The sequence below is a fragment of the Pimephales promelas genome, chromosome 8 (assembly GCF_988280905.1).
Source record: "Pimephales promelas chromosome 8, fPimPro1.hap1.1, whole genome shotgun sequence".
In the NCBI taxonomy this organism is placed as follows: domain Eukaryota; kingdom Metazoa; phylum Chordata; class Actinopteri; order Cypriniformes; family Leuciscidae; genus Pimephales; species Pimephales promelas.
This window is the reverse complement of record NC_142776.1, coordinates 3,560,371-3,584,287: the sequence shown is the minus strand read 5'-3', so window position 1 is coordinate 3,584,287 and position 23,917 is coordinate 3,560,371. Positions and strand designations below refer to the sequence as shown.

At 36.5% G+C, this 23,917-nt stretch overlaps 1 protein-coding gene across 4 annotated transcripts in view; it reads left to right on the top strand.

Annotated features, from left to right (window-relative positions):
* The window catches only part of st3gal3a (ST3 beta-galactoside alpha-2,3-sialyltransferase 3a), a 47,829-nt gene extending 32,041 nt beyond the window's left edge, over positions 1-15,788 (top strand). For all 4 annotated transcript variants that reach the window (XM_039648792.2, XM_039648793.2, XM_039648794.2 and 1 more), the window contains 3 exons: positions 8,599-8,745; positions 12,590-12,736; positions 15,127-15,788. In XM_039648792.2, the coding sequence (XP_039504726.1) occupies positions 8,599-8,745; positions 12,590-12,736; positions 15,127-15,216 (384 nt within the window). In that variant the 3' untranslated portion in view covers positions 15,217-15,788. The remainder of the gene's footprint in view (positions 1-8,598; positions 8,746-12,589; positions 12,737-15,126) is intronic.
* The last annotated feature ends 8,129 nt before the right edge of the window (positions 15,789-23,917 follow it).

The following is a 23,917-nucleotide window of genomic DNA, read 5'->3' as shown; positions in this document are numbered from 1 at the left end:
AAAGTTTTATTTTATTTTTACTAATTTATTCCTGTGATCAAATCTGATTTTAAGCATCATTACTCCAGTCTTCAGAGTCACGTGATCCTTCAGAAATTATTCGAATTTGATGATTTGCAGCTCAAGAAATATTTCCAATTATTATCAATGTTGAAAACATTTTATACTGTTTATAATGAGGAAGGCGTTTTAAGCTCTACGAAAACTTTTAATGGTACAAATGTCTTTTTAAAAATTGTACTGACCCCAAACTTTTGAACAGTAGTGTACCACTACATTTAATAAGTGTGTAAACTACAATTTTTTCGGTGTAAAAATGCTGCTTCCGACTGCAGTGTAAAGACCACTGAAGAAGACTAAATATTCATCTATTATGCTTGTACATTTTAAACAAGGAATTTACTACAGTTAACTATGATTTATTTATTTATTTTTTGGAAACTATTTACCATTTTATATTTTGGGGTATTTTGTGAAAACACATTGAATTTTAGTTTTTTAATTTGCATTAAACAGTCTTAAAAGGGTTTTATGTTTCATCGTCTGATTGTTTCAAGATAGATTGTTTCATTGCCATAGCGTGCGTTTTAAGTAGATCCATTACCTTTAACTGCCAAAACAGTGATTTACTGAACAAACTGAACAATAAATGAACCAATTTAAGTCGAATTTGAGTAATTTTGCTTAATGATAAACAGACTTAAACCGAAAACGGATAATTGTTTTGAGTTTAAGGTCTCTTCCACTTCGAGAGCATTATCTGTCAGTGACCCGTCCATGTGAAGCATTGCTTCTCGTCCTTCTGCATGCTACAATCACGGCTCTAATTTACACATGAAATTGAGTGGAACGTGTTAATTCGGGGAAGGTTTTGAAGTGTGCAGTCCGTCTTGTAGATATTCCTCCGTTCAAAACATTCAGTCGGGAATACTGATGAGGATAATTGAGAGGTCATTGTGTGTGTTTATTGGCTGTAATTTTAGCTTGTGTTTCTTTGACTTGAATCTTTGTTGATTTGAAATTAAATTACAGCTAAGTCTTCTGAAAGCAAAAGAACGGCCAAGATATCTTGTCGTAAATGATGCATCAGAACAGCTAAATCATCGGTAGTCTTTGCGTGGCCGTTTTAGACTAATGCCACCATATGTGAGACGTTAGCCCAGCCGAAGGTCTGCCGGGTTGTGTCAGCTGTCCTAGTTGTGGATGGGTTGTAGTTGCTGTCTAGGGGTCCGTAAACTAACCGCTGTTGTTTCCACTGTTAGTGTAATAAGTCGAAGAGAAGAGGGACCGTTGAAAGAACATTTCACGAGAAGAATAAAAAAGTAAAAAATTGAGAAGAAAATACTGATTCAGAGAAGATAATTGTCAAGATCATTTAATGTGACTCAAATTTAAAGGGGTAGTTCACTTTGAAATTAATGTTTGGTATGTTTTAGCTTACCTCAAGGGCATCCAAGATGTAGGTGTCTTTGTTTCTGAAGTAGTTTAAATTTTGATATTTTTAGGTCAAATGGTTTATATAATGGAGGTCTATGGTCACCACCTCAAAGAGCATGCACAGAGAAGTCCAAATGAAACATGATTTAATGACTCATAAATGTAAGTACACATTGATGGCCTAAGACACGAAACGAGCGGTTTGTGTGAGAAAACGAACAGTATTTATTTCATTTTTATTAGGACGCTTTGGTCTGCGCAAGCGCCGGAAGTGGACTTTTGTGCGTGTATGTCAGTCATTGTACACAGAGATTTCAGAAGTTTTACCTTTCACTGTTAATATCTAAACATATTTAGATATACAGGAATTCGCAATGGAAGACGATTTCGATAAATCAACAGACAATGTTGAATTTTTTTTTTGCAACCACGCAAGAGGTCATTTCCGGTCTTGCGCAGACCGAAGCACCCGTGCCTTCAAATCACTTGGATGTGGCTGTGATTACAAGAGGTAAAAACAATATGAATACTGTTCGTTTTCTCACACAAACCGCTCGTTTGGTGTCTTAGGCAAGCAATGTGTACTTACATTTACGAGTTAATTTGGACTTCTCTGTGCATGCTCTTTGAGGTGGTGACCATAGACCTCCATTATATGACTGATAGACAAGAACGGTTTGACCTAAAAATATCAAAATTGAAACTACTGCAGAAAAACAAAGACAACTACATCTTGGATGCCCTTGAGGTAAATGTATTTCAAAGTGAACTATCCCTTCAAGAACTTTTATAAAGAATCTAATGACTCGGGAATAGAAGAGAAGGAATATTGCAAGGGCATTTGAGAAGATTACAAAATTATTGAATTTGGAAACAAGATTCAAATTGACTTAGATGACTTGATGTGACTCCAATTTGAGAACATTCAAGACAGTTTGATAACTAGATAAATAGATTAGAGAAAATCTGCAGTTTGATTCGAACAAACATTTAAAGAACAAAATTAATAAACAAATCGCATTTGAAAAGGTACAATTTAATTTGACGAAGAGGACTTGACTCAAATGATCTCAAAACTTCTTGAACGATCTGAAATTTGAGTCCTCTTTGTCAAATTAAATTGTACCTTTTCAAATGCGATCTGTTTTTAATTTTGTTCTTTAAATGTTTGTTCTGTTTGAGTCAAATCAAGTCGCAGATTTTCTCCTAATCTATTTATCTAGTTATCAAACTGTCTCGAATGTTCTCAGATCAAATCAGATTTTCAATCTATTCTTCTTAAATGTTCTCAAATGATGTTCTTGAACGATCTCAAATTTAAGAAGAATAGATAGAAAATCTGATTTGGTTTGATCTGACTCAAACAGAACGAACATTTCATAAGATTAAAAGATAGATGAATAGAGATTTTATGTGACTTAGACTTAGAGGACTTGACTCAAATTTTGAGAACGTTCAAGAAGAATATATTGGAGAAGATTTGATTTGACACGAGGTGAGAATAAGATCGAATTTTGAGAAGATTTCATTCAGCTCGAGACGATCCAATGTGACTCGACATGCATGATTTCTTTTCTGGCGACACATCCTAAACGTATCTCGTTTATTCCCAAACCCTGGTGAGCTCATCTATTCCGTCATCCGGAGCCTTACTAAACAAGCCGCCTAGGAAGGCAGCTCACTAGGGAACAGATGAATCATTAGACGCTTTGTATGACATGTCCGGCGACACAATAGTGTTTATGATTGTCAAGTGTCTTCAGAGTCTGGTGATTCAGACATGAGGAGACCGAGGGTTGGGGGGTCACGGTCAGGGTCAGCGACCTCGACCACTCCTCAGACTCCTGCAGAAAGACACAGTGCTTTATGAATGCCACAGTGTGTGTCAGCCCACTGGAAACTGATGGACTCTGTGATAAAGTCTGCGACTCGCACCTCCAGAGTGCCAGAGCGACTGAGAGCGGCCATTGTAGTGCGTGAGCCGTAATGGCTTCCACGGCCCCTCTGAAGAGCAGGCAAACACACGCCCACAGGTTACAGGCCAGCATCATCGCTCAGAAATGTATCAGGAACTCTTATAACCAAAGAAAGAGAAGTTAGGGGATTACCCATCAGGGGAAGTATGTGGATCACATCGGATGTGACCGAAAGTCAAAAGACTTTGACCGATTTATTACACTGATTCAGCTCACGAGTCTCTTTCCGATTCATTTAAAAATGTATTTATTTGAGTAAATGAATTGAGATGTTTATTTCTGAAACAAGTCAAATGTTGTTGAAGTAATCAAGCGGTTTTCTCAAGAGAGAAATTGGGGTTTAAAGAATAAGTTTGTTTATTTTCCATCAACCACTTTGAAAAGACTGACAATTCAATCAAAGCATACTCTTGATCAATTTATTATTTAATGATTAGCAAGCCTTGTTCACTATATTTATTCATTTATTTAGTTAGTTAGTTGGGTAGTTGGTTAACCCGTTTTTGTTTGTTTGTTTGTGTTGTGATAATGACCAACTAAATATATATTTAACCTTTACATAAGATTAATAATTAATGTATTAAGTTATTATTTATTGTTAACCATTTACTATTACATATTTAGTTTGGTTGTTTGTTTTGTGATAATGACCAGCTACCTGTACATGTATCCCTTTCATAAGATGTATTTCTTTAGTTATGTACGTTATGTAGATAACTAGTCATTATTACAGATTATGTTGTATTTATTTATTTAGAGACCGTGACAGGCTTACTGTACATTTATCTATAATATGGGATTTTACAATAAAACCTAAAATAACCTTTATTTTTAATGCATATAATGAATTACTAAATTGGGAAGAAATATATTTAATCATTTACAGTGTTTATTCCAAAATTGTGTGCTAAACACTCATTTATTTTAACTTCATTCATTTTTTTTTTATTTGTATAATCGTTAAAAATATTCAGGAACTAAGTTTGCTGAAAAAGTTATTTATATATACACTCCTGGGCAAAAAAGGAGTTTTTTTTATCTCTTCTTTATCTATCTATCTATCTATCTATCTATCTATCTATCTATCTATCTATCTATCTATCTATCTATCTATCTATCTATCTATCTATCTATCTATCTATCTATCTATCTATCTATCTATCTATCTATCTATCTATCTATCTATCTATACACACACATATACATTATATATATATATATATATATATATATATATATAAATACACACATTGTAGATAGATAGATAGATAGACAGGGTTCCCACAGGTCCTTGAAATCCTTGAAATTTTGTGAATCTGAAAAAAATAAAATCAAGGCCCTGGAAAGTCTTTGAAAATAGACATATATAGATAAATGGCCTTGAAAGTACTTGAATTTATTTTGTGCAAAACATTTTCTGGAAAAAAAAAAATCCATATTATTCCCTCCGGTCCGTTAATGTGTTATTTCGCCAACACTTCGTGGCGCATGCATACGAGCTTTCTTCATGTACGTTAGTTATCCACATTTACGCGTTACGTTGTGTTTCCTGCGTGAGGTACTTTGTGTTGTACGTTGCCATGACATTCACACACACACAAAACTTCTACGATGGTGTCCCACTTTAGGTTCTTGAATTTGAGAGTATTGGACCTGGAAAGTCCTTGAAAGGTCCTTGAATTTGAAGCTAACCAAGGTGTGGGAACCCTGGATAGAGATAAAAAAGTAAAAAAAAAAAAAAGAACAGCATTTATTTTTATCTGGTTATTTTTTTATATTTTATATATATATATATATATATATATATACAGTATATATATATATATATATATATATATATATATATAGAGTGTGTGTATATAATGTATATGTGTGTGTATAAATAAATAAATAAATAAATAAATATATACATATATATATATATGTGTGTGTGTGTGTGTATATATATATATATTTGCACACACACAAACACATCGATATATCTCATAACTTTGAATTCGAGCACTGTCTCACATTACCTCTGTACGTTTAGCAGTGCAGAAAACACTGAGGTCAGATTAGTTTTCCGTTTGTTGCTACGGCAGTGTTGAGTGACCGTGTGTGTGATACAGCACAACAAGCCATTTGGACGGCACTATCAGGCGGACACGCATCACCAGAGTTCAGAGTTCGTGATCATTAGTCCGCTCTTTTTTTACCCGCAGGTCCGTCGGCAGCAGCTCGGTGACGGGTATCAGAGAAACTCTGCGTACAAAGGCCTCGTCAATGTAGGAGGTGATCCTGCCACGGGGTGATGGATACAGGGGCTTCCTCGCCTTTGTGGCTTTGTTTGCGCTTCTTGTTTTTCATGGAGCTTTTAAAAGGCCCCTCTCCTCTCCGCGGTGCAGGGTATTGTGTTCACCTCTCTCTGCCTGAGCCACGTCACATTTTCCACCTGTGTGTTTATCACTCTCGCCCTGTGAGTCTCAACGACACATTGCCGCTGGTCGATTCGCCTGCGCTTGAGCGCTCGCTGAATGTTTGCCACTTTATCTCGAATTTTACTGTGGTAGGGTAGAAAAACAGATTTGAACCTGCTTTCTGCGTTCTTAGACTTTTACGTCATGACTTATTACTGTAGTGCTGCATTTTGAATGTTATTTTAAGAAATCAATGCAGTGTTTCGCACAAACTGCTCGAACACACTACAAATCAAAAGGAAGTTTTCATTTAATGGATTCAATGAATGTGTGAGAGCAAAGACGTTTTAAAATGTTAAAAGATTTTTATTCAAAATAAATGCTGTTGTTTTGACTTTCTATTTATTAAAGAATAGAGTTGAAGGGGCGTGACGTCACCGTCGGCCGGACTCGGAGTGCCTGCAGTTCCTCACAGTGAGTGGCAAAAAGACTGAGCGGCTGTATTTGGTATCAGCGTGAATGCTGCGAAAAACAAACACAACACATATAAAGTGTGAAAGAGCTTTGCGATTGACTGTACAACTAGATTTGACAGAAAATCGGAGGCATATTTGTACAGACTGCGATAGAAAGAGGAGCAAATGGATCGCTGCAATTCACAGAAATAACTGGACTCCAGTCAGCCAAAGGTGGATTTGCAGTTATCATTTTGTGTCAATATGCTACACCATACCGTTATATATATTAACAACTCAATTAAATATTTATCATTGGATATTCTGCATTATTGGATGTTTTTAATAAACACTGACCAAAAAAAAAACTATACGTTTTAGGGCTGGACGATATGATGATATATATAAGCTATATATAACACTGATATAAGTGATCACCCGGATTTAGACCTACCTATATTGTATTTATTGAAAGCATTCACAAGCAAATTAGCTTTATGTTTAGGTCTATATTGCTTTTATTTCCTCGGTGTCGAAATCAGGCAAACATAAATTTCAGGCAACACGATTCCTGGCTGCATGTCAATATCCATGGATCACTGGATCTTTAGTAAGTTGTAAGGAACACTATATTGAGTCCAACATTTAGTTTAAATTAGGGCGGTGCAAAAATTAATTGCGATTAATGGCATCCAAAATAAAAGTCTGTGTTTACATAATATATTTGTGTGTGCTGTATATAATTATTTTGTATATATAAATACACACACATGCATCTATATATTTAAGAAAATGTGTTATTCATATATAAAATATTTATATTTATATAATATAGATTATTATTTTGTATATATAAATACACACACATGCATCTATATATTTAAGAAAATGTGTTATTCATATATAAAATATTTATATTTATATAATATAGATTATTATTTTGTATATATAAATACACACACATGCATCTATATATTTAAGAAAATGTGTTATTCATATATAAAATATTTATATTTATATAATATAGATTATTTTTATATATATATATATATATATATATACAGAATTTAAGCGCAAATAATTCTTAAATATATACATGCATGCATAGGTATTTATATATACAAAATAATTATATACAGCACACACAAATATATTATGTAAACACAGACTTTCATTTTGGATGCGATTAATCGCAATTAATTTTTTGCACAGCCCTAATTTAAATTGATCAAATTGTTCGTTTTAGTCGCATTTTCGCAGTTTCCCCTATTAAATCCAGTCACGCAGCAGATCTTTTGCCACTCAGTCAGGCTTGTTCCGGCGGGAAAGTGACGTCAATGCATTCCCTCTATACTGAAAACACCACTAAGTGTTTCGACATTGATATTTTTTTCCTAATTTCTGAAGGGTCATGTCACACCGAAGACTGGAAAAATTATGCTGAAATTTCAGCTTTGATCACAGGAATAAAATCTATTTGGATAGCAAAAGAGTCATTTTAGCTTAGTTTTTACTGTATCAAGTAAAAGCGTCCCCGCTGGGCAGAAGAGACTTTCAAAACACATCTTACACTACCAACTCCAAACTTTTGAATGGTAGTGTAGAAATGAGTCACAAAAGCTATTATAAATACAATGGCTTCATTCAATATCTTCTACATGGCGAATGCCACGAAGTTGAATCATTTGATTGGTTAGGATGGTTGTAAGGGAGGAGTTTGTGCACGTCTTTAACGAGGCTGATGGCGACTGATAGTTGAGTTTGTGTAACGCCGAGTCACACATGGTTTGTGTTACACCAGAAAACCACAAGTAAGGCTCTCTGGGTCAAAGCACTTGTTTTTGTTCAGCTTTCGGACCCATCCCTTCCTTGAAAAGAAAACACAAGCTTTGTGCAGGACGTAATTACACGGCATGTTTTTCAGGATTGGGATGGCGTTTGATGAGTCCCACCGGAGTTGTCAAGCGTAGTTACGGCTTCTCCCTCCCTTGTTATTGGTTGCAGGTGAAGTGGGCGTCCCACGAGGAGAGCGACAGGTCCGTGTTCGGGCACGCTCTTGGCTTCGAACGCAGCGTCACCCTTTTTATTCTTAATATCAAAGTGAGCGGATTATTTACTCAGCTGAGAGCGTTATTCAGCGGCTGCGAGTGACTGTTCTGTGTCGGCTTATAATAGCGTATTCACAGAGCAGGAGTCAAAGGAGAGTTTGAAAAGAAAAGCCGCTTCTGCTCACCATCAGAGAAGTCACGCAGGTCGATTCATTGCGTTTGTTTCAAGTGTTCATTCATCGAGGTGTCTTCTGATGTGTGTTGTGTTCTTGATGTCTTTCAGCGGAGTATGGAGGGATTCTGGAAGTCCGTGGCACGTACCGTTCCCAGAGAACCGGAAGACATGCGGATCCTGAACCCGTATTTCATCCAGGAAGCAGCCTTCAGATTCATCGGTCTTCCACATAATAAAGGCCTCATGGGAAGAGGGGTGAGGCGCAAACACATTCATTTAAGCAGTCAATTCCCGAGAAAGCCAGCATTCATTGCTATAGACCCCTTTTGCGCCGACGTCACAGTTACGTCACGGCGCTAGCTGGAGGCAAAACAAAGTGAAAACTGGAGGCGGCCGATACAAACCAGCACAGATTCGGCTACATAATAAGGAGCTTAAATAATTGTTACTATTATTAAATGTCATCTTGTTGTGTTGTTTGGTGCAAGAATTGATGAAAAATGAATATGCTGTATCTGGAACTTTTATTTCTAGAAAATATTCACATCATTAAAATCACACTGTAATGTCACTCTTTACATTGTCGTGGTCTCGGCGCTGGCTCGGCAGAACTGCGGATCGTACACAAGTCTTGTGCAGGACCAAATAGGCATCTAAAGATTTATATGCCCTCAGTTTCTCTTTACGATCGGTTTCTCTATAAGGTAGGTGTAGAAATCAGGCCACTCAACCGAGGTAACGTAACGTTAATCCTGTCAGATCGTCCATGCATTGAGTGAGCTTGTGAAGGCTATGGGTCGGCCAATCTGGTTCTGTCCGTTAAAAATAACTTTTGGAAATAACAATCGCGGTCCTGGACACTGAGTGACCTTACACATTAAGATAATATCGGATTTTCTCCAGTCATTGTTAAAAAACAAGCTAATAAAGCTTGCTAACTAGCGTTAGTGAAGCGGCCAGATGGATCTTTCTGCCTCCACCTAAGCTCCGCCCACAAAAAAACGTCACCATGTTTACCAATTGTAAAAGGGTATATTAGGGCAATAGCAAGATAGATATGGCTTACCTTAAGTTAAGGCACTGTTTACTCCTGGGGCCAGTTGCATAAACATAGCCATTATGTTAAGACAGTGTCTTAAGAACTAGTTTGACCAACTAGCAGTTAGTTAGGGGTAATCCGTCTTGCTGTTCGGTATCAAATTAGTCAAAAATGTACATTTTTATGTAACTAACTTTACAAAGTTTTGAACAGTCTTGAAGAAAAAAATTGGATGACTAATGCCAGTATGTTCATACTACATGATTTTAAAACGTCGGGCTGAACTGTGCGGTTCACACTACATGACTTTCTCTCAGTGAAATCAGGAGTGTTCAAGTTGTTGAGCTGTTCACACCACACGACACAACGTGATTGATCCACAACAGGAGGTAACTCACTACACGAGTTGACAACGAACGATTCTATCTTGTCTACAAACCACGTTTTGTCACGAAAAATCACACGATTAGACGGACCGGAAATTGCGCGAAACAGCACGTGCATCAATACTAGGGCTGGGTATTGATTTCGATTCACAAGCTTGCAATTCGATTCGATTTCGATTCAATATCGATTATTTTGGATATCAGTTACAATAAATGGCAAATTTTCTCAAGGAAATCAAATCTCTTAACTAATGCTGTAACTAGTTGTAGCCTATAGGCTTCATTAGCCTAATATGAAGGTAATAATGAACTGTTTTGTAGCTATACAAACACTTAAATTACACTTTTATTTATTTTTATAATAAGAAGATTATATGAAACATAAACATTTAAATGGTGGCTGTCATAAAAACTTGCCAGATTTATTCAAATATGCATTAAATATTGAAGAACATTAAGATTATAATGCATATGTAATATGGCGTATATATTTAGCAAAGTGCTCCTCTCGAGAGTTTTTTTTTCTGTTTACCCTCTGCTGTCATGGAGACGAGTGTTTGAGGGGCTCGAGCTGTGATGCGTTTCCTGTTATCAGCATGCAGGCGGAGTGTCTGGAGCAGGATTAGCCTAAAGAGTTTGTGGTGATAAGACTTTCACCATGACACTCGTCTCCCTGATGGATCTAGTGGTGACTGGATGATCCCTCTCTGCTGATAAACACACACACACACACACACACATCTCCTGCTCTCACTGTTTCTCTGATAAAGTCAGTCACACGCTGCATTATCTGCACTGAAGTGTGTGAGCAGTGCACTCAACGGTAGCATTCAGTCCATCCATGGCTGTTCAGTTTTGCACATCCATGTTCAGTCATGCATTTAATCTTACAAATAGCATGGATGGCAATGAAAAAAAAAAGTGATTGTTTCATCATTAATATAAAATTACGGAGGCGTATTGCATTCACTTGAAGAAAAAAAAATCTACTCTGTTTTTCTGAATTAGCGAGTTAATTTTTCATGAGAAAAAAAATTGCTCTGTTTTTCTGAATTAATGAGTTCACTTTTCATGAGAAAAAAAAAGTTTTTGCTCTGTTTTTCTGAATTAACGAGTTAATTTTTTCATGGAAATTTTTTTTTTGCTCTGTTTTTCTGAATTAATGAGTTAATTTTTCATGAGAAAAAAATATTTTGCTCTGTTTTTTGAATTAATGAGTTAATTTTTCATGGATTTTTTTTTTTTGCTCTGTTTTTTCTGAATTAATGAGTTAATTCAGAAAAAACAGAGCAAAAACTTTTTTTCTCACGAAAAATTAACTCATTAATTCAGAAAAACAGAGCAAAAAAATTTTTTCTCATGAAAAATTAACTCATTAATTCAGAAAAACAGAGAAAAACTTTTTTTCTCATGAAAAATTAACTCATTAACTCAGAAAAACAGAGCAAAAAAAATTCTCATGAAAAATGTACTCGTTAATTCAGAAAAACAGAGCAAAAATATTTTTTTCTCATGAAAAATTAACTCATTCATTCAGAAAAACAGAGAAAAAATTTTTTTCTCATGAAAAATTAACTCATTAATTCAGAAAAACAGAGTTGATTTTTTTTCTTCAAGTGAATGCAATACGCCTCCGTAGAAAATGACTACTTGAGTATAAATAAAATAAAAGACATTTTGCAGCTGAATTATTTTACCCTGATGCATTACTTTTGCACAAACAATATAGTTGCATGCATAGATATCTATGGCTAGATATCTCGTCCACGCTGCTGGCCAATGGAGGTCGACGTCTGCCCCTGGCGGCCATCTTGTCACAGGCAGCTCGCTCACTCGTTACATTGTGTTAATGGTACACGTACTATTAAAATAACCATAACTTGCTCAATTTTATACCGATTTTCAAACGGTTTGGTTTGTTATAATCGTCAGAGATGTAGTTATGACACAGCATACTTATGAATAATAAGTTTATAACTAAATAATCATCCAGATAATTATAGCCACGTTAATAACGTTTGTAAGAAACCAAACCGTTTGTAAATCCGTCAAGATTTCAACGAGATAAGAGTATTTGTGTTCGTGTTGACCACTCGTGTTGACAAGATGGCCGCCGGTGATGACGAAAGAAACTCCGCCTTAAGACATCTAGCCTTTATATAGATATCTACTGTATGGTTGCATGTTGCAAAATAAGGTGGATAGCTTGCAAGTAAGCTATTTTCTGTGAATGAACAATAACTAGAAGAATGATGCTTTAATAATTACGACAATACATTAAAATAATATGATAAGAAATATCAAGCAGCACAACAAGCTGTTTTGTACAGCTAAAAATAACTGGAAGCGGATGAGACCGGAAGCCAGACATGTTCAATTTACAAATGGATGTGAATCGTCTTTATTTGTGCAACTCTTTTGAGTGAAATTGGGTAATTTAGAAAATAGGTTCTCTGAAACATTCACTTACGCATTCATTTACTTACTTAATCTGAGTTTTAACATTTTTAGTTCCAGTTCAGTCTCAAAAAAACTCTTTTATCTTAATGTGTCTTTAACTTGAGTCATTTTCTGTAAAGCTATCATTGACTACACACACAAGTACATGTATGACTACTGAGTACTTCACTAAATACTAATTAACTTGTAATACTAAGCGTTTTATCTTCTTCAGAATATTCCTACATTGGGGACTGTTGCGATCACAATGGCCCTCCATAACTGCGACGAGGTGGCGGTGGCCGGATTCGGATACGACATGGATTCACCTCGTGCACCTCTGCACTATTACGAGAAGCTAAAGATGTCTGCAATCAAAGAGGTAACAACACCACTCTGACCCGATCTGAATGATTGATCGTTTCCAAAAAATATTAAAGAGCAAAATTTGGAATTGATATTTAGGAAAAAGTTTACCTGAGGAATTCACCGCTTTTCCCAATAGGCATTTTTTACCTCGAACCCTGATGAATTTATGACAGCTGTCTTGTCATAGATAGCAAAAATGTACTAGTTTTGGTATCTAAGAAGAGTAGAGTAAAGTGTCTTGTCGATGGTCTTTGGGAATATCCCGTCCGTTGAGTCACATCCACAAACGGGTCACATGACCTCACGACTGCCGCTGCTCTCTGTTCCAGGAAAACGCAGAAACCCGAGAGGTTAGAGTAATGAGCCAGCATTGGCAGGTCGAGCTGTGTGTGTGTTCTCTGCAGTTTCACTGTTGATTGATACTGTCGCTTGCCAAGCTATTCATCAAGTGGATGAATATGAAACTAACCAGCAATCAACAATGAGGATTTCTGCTTGTCCAGACCTGTAGGTTTACTTGCCTCATCACAAAAGAATCAACTTTTTTTTTTTTTTTTACAAAAACAGAAAACAAAAATATGTGTACAATGTTCTGTCATGAAACCCTCGACCCTTTCAATCACATCATTCTCTATAGAGCACAGCTGATTGGTCCCTGTTGTATCAGTAGCCAATGACCTCACTGTTTAACATTTTAAATACTGGTCAGCATTTGCTGTATCAGTTTGCAGCGCGCATTCAGAAACCGTCCACCTTCCCCAGCTCCACCTGTATAGATCTGCTATGGGTTATTCATGTATGTTACATATTGTACAGCAACAGCTTGTCTTGTTTGTATTGGCAGTAGCAAATCTCATACTTTCTCTGCAGCGTATAACGGCATCAGTAGCAGCAAAACAGCATCTGCTGCAATAACAGCAACACTTTTCAGATATATTCATATTCATTCTAAAATATCAACATTGTCATGTCCATTACCATGGCAAATACTCATGACAGAAATATATTCAAAAAAATGTTAATTCATCTTCACAAAATGTGGTTTATTCACTAAAATGATTTTTTTTTTTACAAAACAAAAAGATTTGCTGCTAAAATCTGGAAATTAAACTGCTGTATTGCAACTTGATCATTAACTCGTAATAAATTCATAGACACTTTTGCCACACAATATGCAAAAGCATATGATTGTTGGCAAGTTAGAAAACGTTATATTGATGACAAATCACTTCAGCAGAACATGTGTAAAGTAAATAACAGAAAACCAAATGCTTAAGACATGCATGTACAAGATTTCATTTTTAGTAGCAAAAAGAAAATATGTAAAAAAAAAAATGCATTATCTTATATTTATTTTTTTTGAAAACACAATATTGGATTTTAAGACGAAATAATGAAGTGAACTACCTATTCAACACACCCATGTTGTGTGAAACCAGCTCTATTTTCAGGTCTACTATATTTTTTCATTGTGTATTTAGCATGTACATTTTATATCTTAACAGAAGTATAGATGGATGATTCAGCTTAAAGGACTTGGTCACTTTTAAAAAAAACTTTTGCTGATAATTTACTCACCCCCATGTCATCCAAGATGTCCATGTCATTCTTTCTTCAGTCGAAAAGAAATTAAGGTTTTTGATGAAAACATTCCAGGATTTTTCTCCATATAATGGATTTCAATGGGAACCAAACGGTTCAAGGTCCAAAAGACAGTTTCAGTGCAAACTGCAAACTGTTCAAAGGGCTTTAAACGATTCCAGACGATGAATAAGGGTCTTATCAAGCGAAACGATCGCTCATTTAATAAATAAATAACAAAGTTTAAGTTTTATAAGCTGAAATGGTCACCTTGCTCTGTTCTGTGATGCGCGTTCGTGACTCTCCTGTTCGAACTCGTTCATCAAAATGAATGAATCTTTTTTTGAGTCATTTGGTTCATTCAACGAACGAAATGTACGAATTGACTCGAATTTTTTTTTTTTAAATGACCGATCATTTCGCTTGATAAGACCCTTATTCATCGTCTGGAATCGTTTAAAGACCTTTGAACAGTTTGCACTGAAACTGTCTTTTGGACCTTGAACCGTTTGGTTCCCAGTGAAATCCTGGAATGTTTTCATCAAAAACCTTAATTTCTTTTCAACTGAAGAAAGAAAGACATGGACATCTTGGATGACATGGGGGTGAGTAAATTATCAGCAAAGGTTTTTTAAAAAAAAGTGAACTACTCCTTTAAATTACAAATTCGAATTTGAAAACTTCTTTTGCGGGTTGTGAAAACAAAAGCGAAGCTGCATGTGTAGACGTCATGTCTCTATTGAGCGCAGCACGTGACAAACTCTTGATGACCGTTTGCTCCATTGTGCTCTTTCTGTTTCTTTTTCTCTCACACAAACCCAGTCATGGACACACAACATATCCAAAGAGAAGGAGTTTCTCCGGAAGCTGGTGATGGGGGGCGTTATTGAGGACCTGACCAATGGGATCTGACGGTACATCCCGGTCATACAGCTGATAGATGGTGTTATTCACCGGATCAGAGTGGTGACTGACGGCCATCCCAGCTGATGTGAGCCGGAGGAAGTGACCTCACATCATATGCTGCAATGGTATCCATGGCAACCTTACCTCAATCATGTTAACGCTTGATTTTAGGATGCCTCACAGACCAGAGTCCGTCCCTACGCGCTACAGCTATCCGACAAAGACTGGAAACGTGCTGCTTTCTCCTGGCTTTGACTCCACGGCAGCCGCTGTGAACCAGATTCACTATTTATTTTAGACAGTATTTTAATCACCTTCATTTAAGATGCTTTATTTTTTAAGCCAAGACAACGTTAATGCTTTGGTACTGTTCTGTTGTCTTCAATCTCAGGCTATGCACATCAGCACAGTGTTCAACTACACAACCAATGATTGTCACCTAATGAGTTTCTGCTGCTCGTCTGATCTGTGCCATTTAAATCAGTATTCACTTGTTTCCTGCACTTTCCACATGTATATCACTCTCCGTGTGTAACCAGATCCTGAGGCCAGATTAAAGTATTGTCAATATTTATACATTCAGTCTGAAAAGGGCTTTTCATTTCAATTTCTGACTGTGTGATAACGCATTTAGTCAAATTTCATGATTCTCGATACAAATAATGATATATTTTAATGATTCAATTTAAATGCGTGCACAATCCACAAGGGAATTACTTTTGAACTGTAAGCTACAGGGTTAAAACTATCAGCCTGCAGTATTTCAAATTATTTTTTAAATAATCACATTAAACAGTGGAATTCCTGTTGAAAACTACAGTACCCATGATTCTGCACAGAAATCTCCACCAATCAGAGAATCGAAACAAACGAATTGCACCAAGAACTCTTTAGTGCCGCCCACTCCCATTAAGCACTGTAAGTGATGAGTGTGTGCACAAAGGAATTGTAGTTCTTTCCCTCATGTTCTCAGTCTTGGCTGGTTTGATTCATGGCTTATAACTCTAACAAAGACTTAAAAAACGAAAATTATGAACAATGAATGAAAAAAACCCTTCGTAAACAAGGCTGCTGAAAAAGTGGCTCGCCACTGTGTCATATTGAACATATTGAAAAGCCAAGCTCTGATTGACTATCCAATGTTCTAAGAAAGTTATTTCTAATGTTCTCGGAACGTTCAAAGCATCCCGTTTGTTTATTTTTAATGTTTAAAGTGAAAAAGTGAACATTCCGTTTGATCATTCTTCAAACACGATGGGAATGTTACTTTTGAATGTTCTCGGAACATTCTCAAACGAGAGCTGTAACATTTAAAAAATGCAATGTAAAACAGCTTCATTAATGATGTGTTTGTGCTAACGTTATTAAATGACAGGGAACAAACATTGTATTAATGTTACTGGAAGAACGTTTGTTCATAAGTTGCCGGAATGTTCCGTTAGCCGGGATATATGTTGGCACGCTGCCTGCGCTTGTGTTCTTTCTAACATCATGTTTATGGACAGCTCATGGTTAGCATTTAAACTTCCACCTGATCAACCTGCTTTCAAACAAACAGTTGTGTTTATGTGTCGGCGGAAGCTCGTCTCATGACTCACGCGTGCGGACTGGTTTCAGGGTCCTTGTGCCGAAAGGTTAATGGAAGTATTGGGGCCGTTCCTGGAAATCCCTCAGTACGTTTCCCGAGATCAGTGACTTTCCCGTCAGACAATCTGAGAGCAGAATCCACTGCTTTCCATTGAGAATCATCATGTAGCGACTTACAGAATGAGATTGTAGTTTTTCATGTGTGGTTCATCAGATGTGGGTATGACTGCTCTGCTGTGTGTTTACTCTTCATTCTGTGTCAGGCTGTGGTCATTTAACTGAGGCTTTGAATCTAAAGACACTTTCAGAATGGCTGTATGACAAACATCCTAACTCTGAATCATATCCTGTTTTAATAACCATAACTTCACTGCATAGAACTAGGAAATTAGCTTTTATGTTTGTTTAGATTTTCTCCTTTATTATTCATTTGTATATGTTTCTTGCACAAAATGTCATTCTTTAATGTATTTATTTAATTTATTAACTTATGTAGATTCAGTATATGAATAATTACATTATCAGAAGTTTCTTCTGCTCACCAAGGCTGCATTTATATGATAAAAAAAAATACAGTAAAAACAGTAATATTGTGAATATTATTACAGCTTAGAATAACGGTTGTGATTTAAATATTTTCTACTTAAAGTTGAATTTTCAGCATCAGTGTCACATGATCCTAATATGATGATGCTGAAGAAACATTTCTGATTATTATCAATGTTGAGAAAAAAAAGTCCACAACACTGTTTTTTTTTTTTTAAAGAACAGCATTTATTTGAAATGGAAAACTTTTGATCAATGTGATGTGTCGTTGCTGTATAAATGTATTATTTTCTTATAAAAAAAAACATATTTTGCAAGATTTTTGAATAGTAGTTTTTGTCAGAAAAGGAAAAACATTTTATTCTAAAGCCATATTTGCCCTCATGTTTTGATATGTTAGTGCATTACTGTGACTCGGTGGCATTTTCCTGCTAGATCGTGTAGAACATGCAACAACAACAAAAAAAAAAAGCAAAATCCTTGGTTAAAAGATTTTAATTGCGAATTCCGATGGATTGAATTGTGACTTTGAAATGAATCAACCCAAAGTACTCCCTAAAATCCTGAAACGCCGTCCTTGAGATTCTTTCGAGGTTGTAACATTTTGATTGATACAGTGACCAGAGGACCTGGATGCTTCATAGCTGAATGTACACTGGAAAAAATCCTGTTAAATTTACAGTAAAGACCTGGCAGCTGTAGGCAGAAATCCACTGTAAAAACAGCACTTCTTAATGTTTGTTTGTGTTATTAATGAACATTGTAAAGTGTTACCAGATGTTATTTTAATTGCCATGTTAACAGTGAAACCTGGAATGTAAATCTTTCGAACGGCCTTTTAAACACGGATTCAGCGGCTGTGGCGTTCAGAGAAGATGCCTCGCTCCTCGTGACCTTGACCTTCGACCTGTGACGCTGCGCTCAAACATCTGATGTGCTTGCGGTGCAGTAAATAACACACAGATTTAGAAAGTAGAGTGAGATCACAGACAGTTTGAGCTATGGACACAACAGGCAGGTGTCTCCTATTTAAAGACAATCCTTGACCTGGGGTTTCAGAGCTGAAGAAGTGAACGGAGGGCTGTTATTGGCTCCGACAGGTGTGTGTGTGTGTGTCCATGTAGGTGGGCCTTCGTGACACGGCTGTGATGGAGAGGTCACTTCCTGACGGCTTCACACTCCGCGGAGCAGAGTTGAGCAGGTTTTGGTTACACGAGTGTTTTACATGTGAAGTTTGACTGAAGGCCGGTGTGTGTCGTGTTTTGGAGCTCTGTCTGTGAAGAATCGCTCTGCTTGGGCTTTATTCTTTCCGACAGGTCATCGACTCGCACCCTCTCTTTTAAGACTTGACTGGAAAACACACCTACGGCAGCGTCCGCTGGGTCACATGCAGCAATTTCTGCATTTGACCCAAATTTATATTATATTCAATTTATTAATTAAATTAAATTTATATATTTATATTAAATGCATGTGCATTTAAATAAATATATATATATATATGCATGCATTTTAATATATATATATAATATAAGTGCACACATATACAGTGCTGTCAAATCGATTAATTGCATCTAACATAAAAGACTGTTTATATAATATGTGTGTGTGTGTATTATTATATGGGTACACATTATATAAACAAACTTCTATGTTAGATGCGATTAATCGATTTGAAAGCACTAATACATGCACATATGATATATATATATATATATATATATATATATATAAGGGCTGTCAAACGAAGTTTGTGGTTACATAATATATGTGGATGCACTGTGTATAATTAAATATGAATACACACACATGCATGTATATTTATGAAAAAAATATTATTTATATATAAAATATTTATAATTATATATAATATAAATTATATATAAATCTATATACAGTATATGCATTAAAATATTTCTTAAATATATACAGTACAAGCATGTGTGTGTGTTTTTATATATTTATAAAATAATTATACACAGTGCACCCACATATATTATGTAAACACAAATTTTTATTTTGGATGCGATTAATTGTTTGACAGCCCTAATATATAAAAAAATATAAAAGTTTTAATGAATTTTTTTTTTTTAGTATATTATAATATAAAACTGATAATATGAAACAAAAGCCAGTAATTAAATTTAAGATTTAAAAAAAAAATCTAGTTCTAGGTCTTCAGTGGGTCCTGGGTATCAAAAAGCATGAAAACACCCTGTCTGTCTGTATTTATTTAAAATACTATTCATTTACTCAATCTTCATATCACTCTAGTTCATGTAGTTTAATTTTCAGGGCGCTCGTCGTCAGATGTAGTTTAACTGTTCCCTGTAAAAGCCCCGGTCCACTGTCTCGTACCGAGAGAGGAAGATGTGAAGATAAAGGTAGCATTTGAGGCTCTTCTGGGAAGCCAAGCGTGTGTGTGTGTGTGTGTGTGTGTGTTTACCTCAGTGTCAAGCATCCTCTCTATGTGCTGCTACATTCTCTGGCTGGACGAACTAAATATAAACTCTAGCCTTGTTTGCTATATCGTGTTAGTTTACATTTTGTCTGAAAGAGCTCAGCGTGTTCTGTTTTCAAGCGGGAATATCTATTTCTCGAATATTTCTTCTTCTGCTGGTGGTTTACTTTACTGCCTGTGTTCGAATTAGGGTTGAGTATCGAGTATCGATTGGAACCGGGACTAACTTTTCGTTTTTCCCGGAATCGTTCAAAAGTTAAACAGTCCGCTGAGCGGAAGAAGAAACCGCTGAACAACATCAAGAAGAAGCGTCTACCGGAAGTGTTGGCATAACCGCGCGAGTCGAAAACGAGTAGCTTACGTCGGCGGTCCAAAGTGTGGCTTCACTTTTCTAAAAATTAACGAAATCTCGGCAAAATGCAAAATTTGTGACAGAAGGAGTATTTCCTTCAGAAAGACCGTTGGTTAGCAAGGTTAGCTAAACTTTTTTGACCCTGCCTCTTAAAAGAATCGAAATCGAGAATCGTTAGGAACCGGAATCGAAACAAGGAATCGGAATCGGAATCAGAATCGTTCAAATTCAAACGATACCCAACCCTCGTTCGAATGAAGGTTTTGTTGTAATTATTACCCTCGCATTTAAATCACAGACTGTGATGAACTAGATGTTTCTGATTTGTGGTTTTATTAGCATTAGCCTATTAGTGTTTGCTAAGAGACTTGCTCATATTTTGACACAATACCGTTCAAAAGTTTGTTTTTGAAAGAGTTTTTTTTTAATGTAAAACAGTAATATTGTGGAATATTATTACAAATTAAAATAAGTTTTATTTGTGAATATATTGTATAATTTAATTTATTCCTGTGATCAAAGCTGAATCATTATCAGTCCAGTCGTGTCACATGATCCGTCATAAATGGTTCTAATATGCTAATTTACTGCTCAAGAAACTTTTTACCATTATATGATATATTATTATTATATAATATAATATTTATTATTTATATAATAATATATTATTATTATTATTATATTGTTATTATATTTTTACTGACTCAACTTTTGAATGGTGTACTTTGTTCAATCCAAGGTCATTAGGATTAAAACTAAAACCATTTAAAAAAATATATATATATATTTTATCTTCAAACTAACTGAAATAAAATAAAATATTACTTGTTTACTGCCAAGGCAATAGTTTAACCCGTATGAAAATAACTGAAGCTAATTAAAATCTATATAGACATAAAAAAATAAAAACGAATGAATGAAAATGACACACACACACACACACACACACACACACACACACAAAACAATACTAAAACTTCATCTTAAATTAAAACAGAAAATAATAAATAGTAAAAATATGAATAAATACTATAATAGCATCTCGATTATACTAAAGCAACACTGGATCAAACCCGTAAGTGTAAGTATTAAACTAGTCCTCCAGCATTTGTGATGCTTCCTCAAGTCGTGTGTGTTGTTGAGGAGAGGTGTGCTGTAACTTTACTAACCTCAAAAGCATCGTGTTGACACCGGTGGTCTCTCAATGCGATCATCCTACCTGATGCTTTTGAGAAACGCAGCTCAGGACACAGACACAAAGTTCTATTATTTTGACTCTTGAGCTTAGAATGATTTCCCCGCTTGACCTGAACCACAGGAGTCTGATCCTGAAGCCCTGGACCGAAGTGACCACCCAGTTCTCTTGTTCATCCAGAGTCCAGGAGGTCAACGAGTGATGATCGCAGGCCCGTTCCACACAATAGACATCAGAGCCCATCTCAGTGGGACATCAGGACACACATGAAGGAGAGAGGGACCCGGGGCAAAGGTCAGGCTCTGGGGTCACCAACATAGACACTGTCTTAAATGCCACCCTCAAATGTAATTTTGCATTGTGATGTCTTCCCACAGGTCCTGCGCATCATTGAGATGGGAACGGGAGCGGAGAGCTCTTTTCAGGTACTATAGACCTCCTCGATCCACTGTTTGGACTCGAGCCACGGAAAAATGTTTTATTGGGGTTCTGTATAGAACCCTGTAGTGTTTTTGACTCAATTTTAAAGAAATTTCTGGGTTATTTAGCAACCCAGCGCTGGGTTAATATTGGATAGAATGCATGCTGGGTTATTTTGACCAAGCGTATTGGGTTTTATACATTGATTAACCCATTTCCTCGGTTGTTTTTTTTTGACAGTGCTGGGTCAGTCAACCTGATATGGAAGGTTTTTCATTTTAAGTAATAAAAATAAAAAGACAGGAGCAGTTCATATGAATTTTTTTTAATCAATGGAAAGTCTGTGTTTTACAAACATAAAATACTCAAAAAAACATTTTAGTTAAAACATTTTTTAGTAGACATGACAGGAACAGCAAGTACAGCCACCTAAAAAATGCTGGGTTTGGAGATGGTCCTTACTGCAGAACAAGAAATCCAGTGGGATTTACCTACACCTACCCATCTCCGTCCCCTGACCCCTAAACCTACTCAACTCCACCCCCTGACTCGTAACCCCACCCCTAATCCTACTCATCTCCACCCCCTGACTCGTAACCCCACCCCTAATCCTACCATCTCTGCCTCCTGAACCCTAACCCCACCCCTAATCCTTCTCATCTCCACCCCCTGACTCGTAACCCTACCCCTAATCCTACCCATCTTCACCCCCTGAACCCTAACCCCACCCCTAATCCTACTCATCTCCACCCCCTGACTCGTAACCCCACCCCTAATCCTACCATCTCTGCCTCCTGAACCCTAACCCCACCCCTAATCCTTCTCATCTCCACCCTCTGACTCGTAACCCTACCCCTAATCCTACCCATCTTCACCCCCTGAACCCTAACCCCACCCCTAATCCTACCATCTCTGCCTCCTGAACCCTAACCCCACCCCTAATCCTACCCATCTCCGCCCCCGATACTTAACCCCACCCCTAATCCTACCCATCTCCGCCTCCTGAACCCTAACCCCACCCTTAATCCTACCATCTCTGCCTCCTGAACCCTAATCCCACCCCTAATCCTACCCATCTCCGCCCCCTGACCCCTAACCCCACCCCTAATCCTACCCATGTCCACCACTTATATCTGGATCCAACTCCGCCCCCTGGATTTTGTGTACTGCAATGAGGTGCTACTGCAAATTTGGGTCAAATATGGACAAACCCAAATGTTGGGTTAAAAATGCAATTAAAAAATGTACAGTTGAAAGTAAAAGTTGAAGTTGGGTTTAAAATTTGAAATTTAATTTTTAACCCAACATTTGGTTTTGTCCATATTCTACCCAGATTTGGGTTAAAACAACCCAGCATTGTTTAGAGTGAGGGAATCTGTGGAAAGAAAACTGATATCAGTTGGCTGTTCCAGTTCATTAAATGACAATCTTATCATAATATTCTTATATATTCATGTTTTAACAGTTACATCAAAAAACTGTTTACAAATGTATCCAGTTTTAAATGGTTTGCCATTTAAAACAGACTTCCCAACATTGGGTTACTTTGACCCAGCGCTGGGTAGGTATGTGAGCGGGTTCATCATTTGTATTCACATTAAAAACGACCCATGCAGCTGGTTTAAAATATTACAAATAACCCAACAAAATAACCCAACAGTCTGAACCTAGAGTATATGAGGAAAAAATGACTGCAAAATACTTCCATGTTTAATGGGTTTAACTAAATCCATAAAATGACCCCATGATGGATCTGCCGGAACCCTTTAAGGTTCCACATAGAACCTTTTCTTTCTAAGAGTGCATGTGTGCGATAGATTGATGGCTCTGGTCAACAAATGCAATTTCAAACTGGCTCAGACGCTGCATATTTCATCGGTTATTTATTTCCCCAGCCATTTATTAATGTAAATTATTCTTTCATTGCCCTGATTAAATATCAGGTCACAAGAGTAAAAAGAGTGTAAAATTCTGGCTCCTAATGTTGGCACACTTTGTCAAAATATACCCAATCTAAGGACTTTCTTGTGGAAAAACAGCACGCTTTTTCTTTTAATTAGTTTGATGTTATCCAGACTAGACGTTTTTTTATTTTAGGAGAACTTTGTGTAGCCGGAATAGTGAAAACATGCAGTCTGGCTTCCTC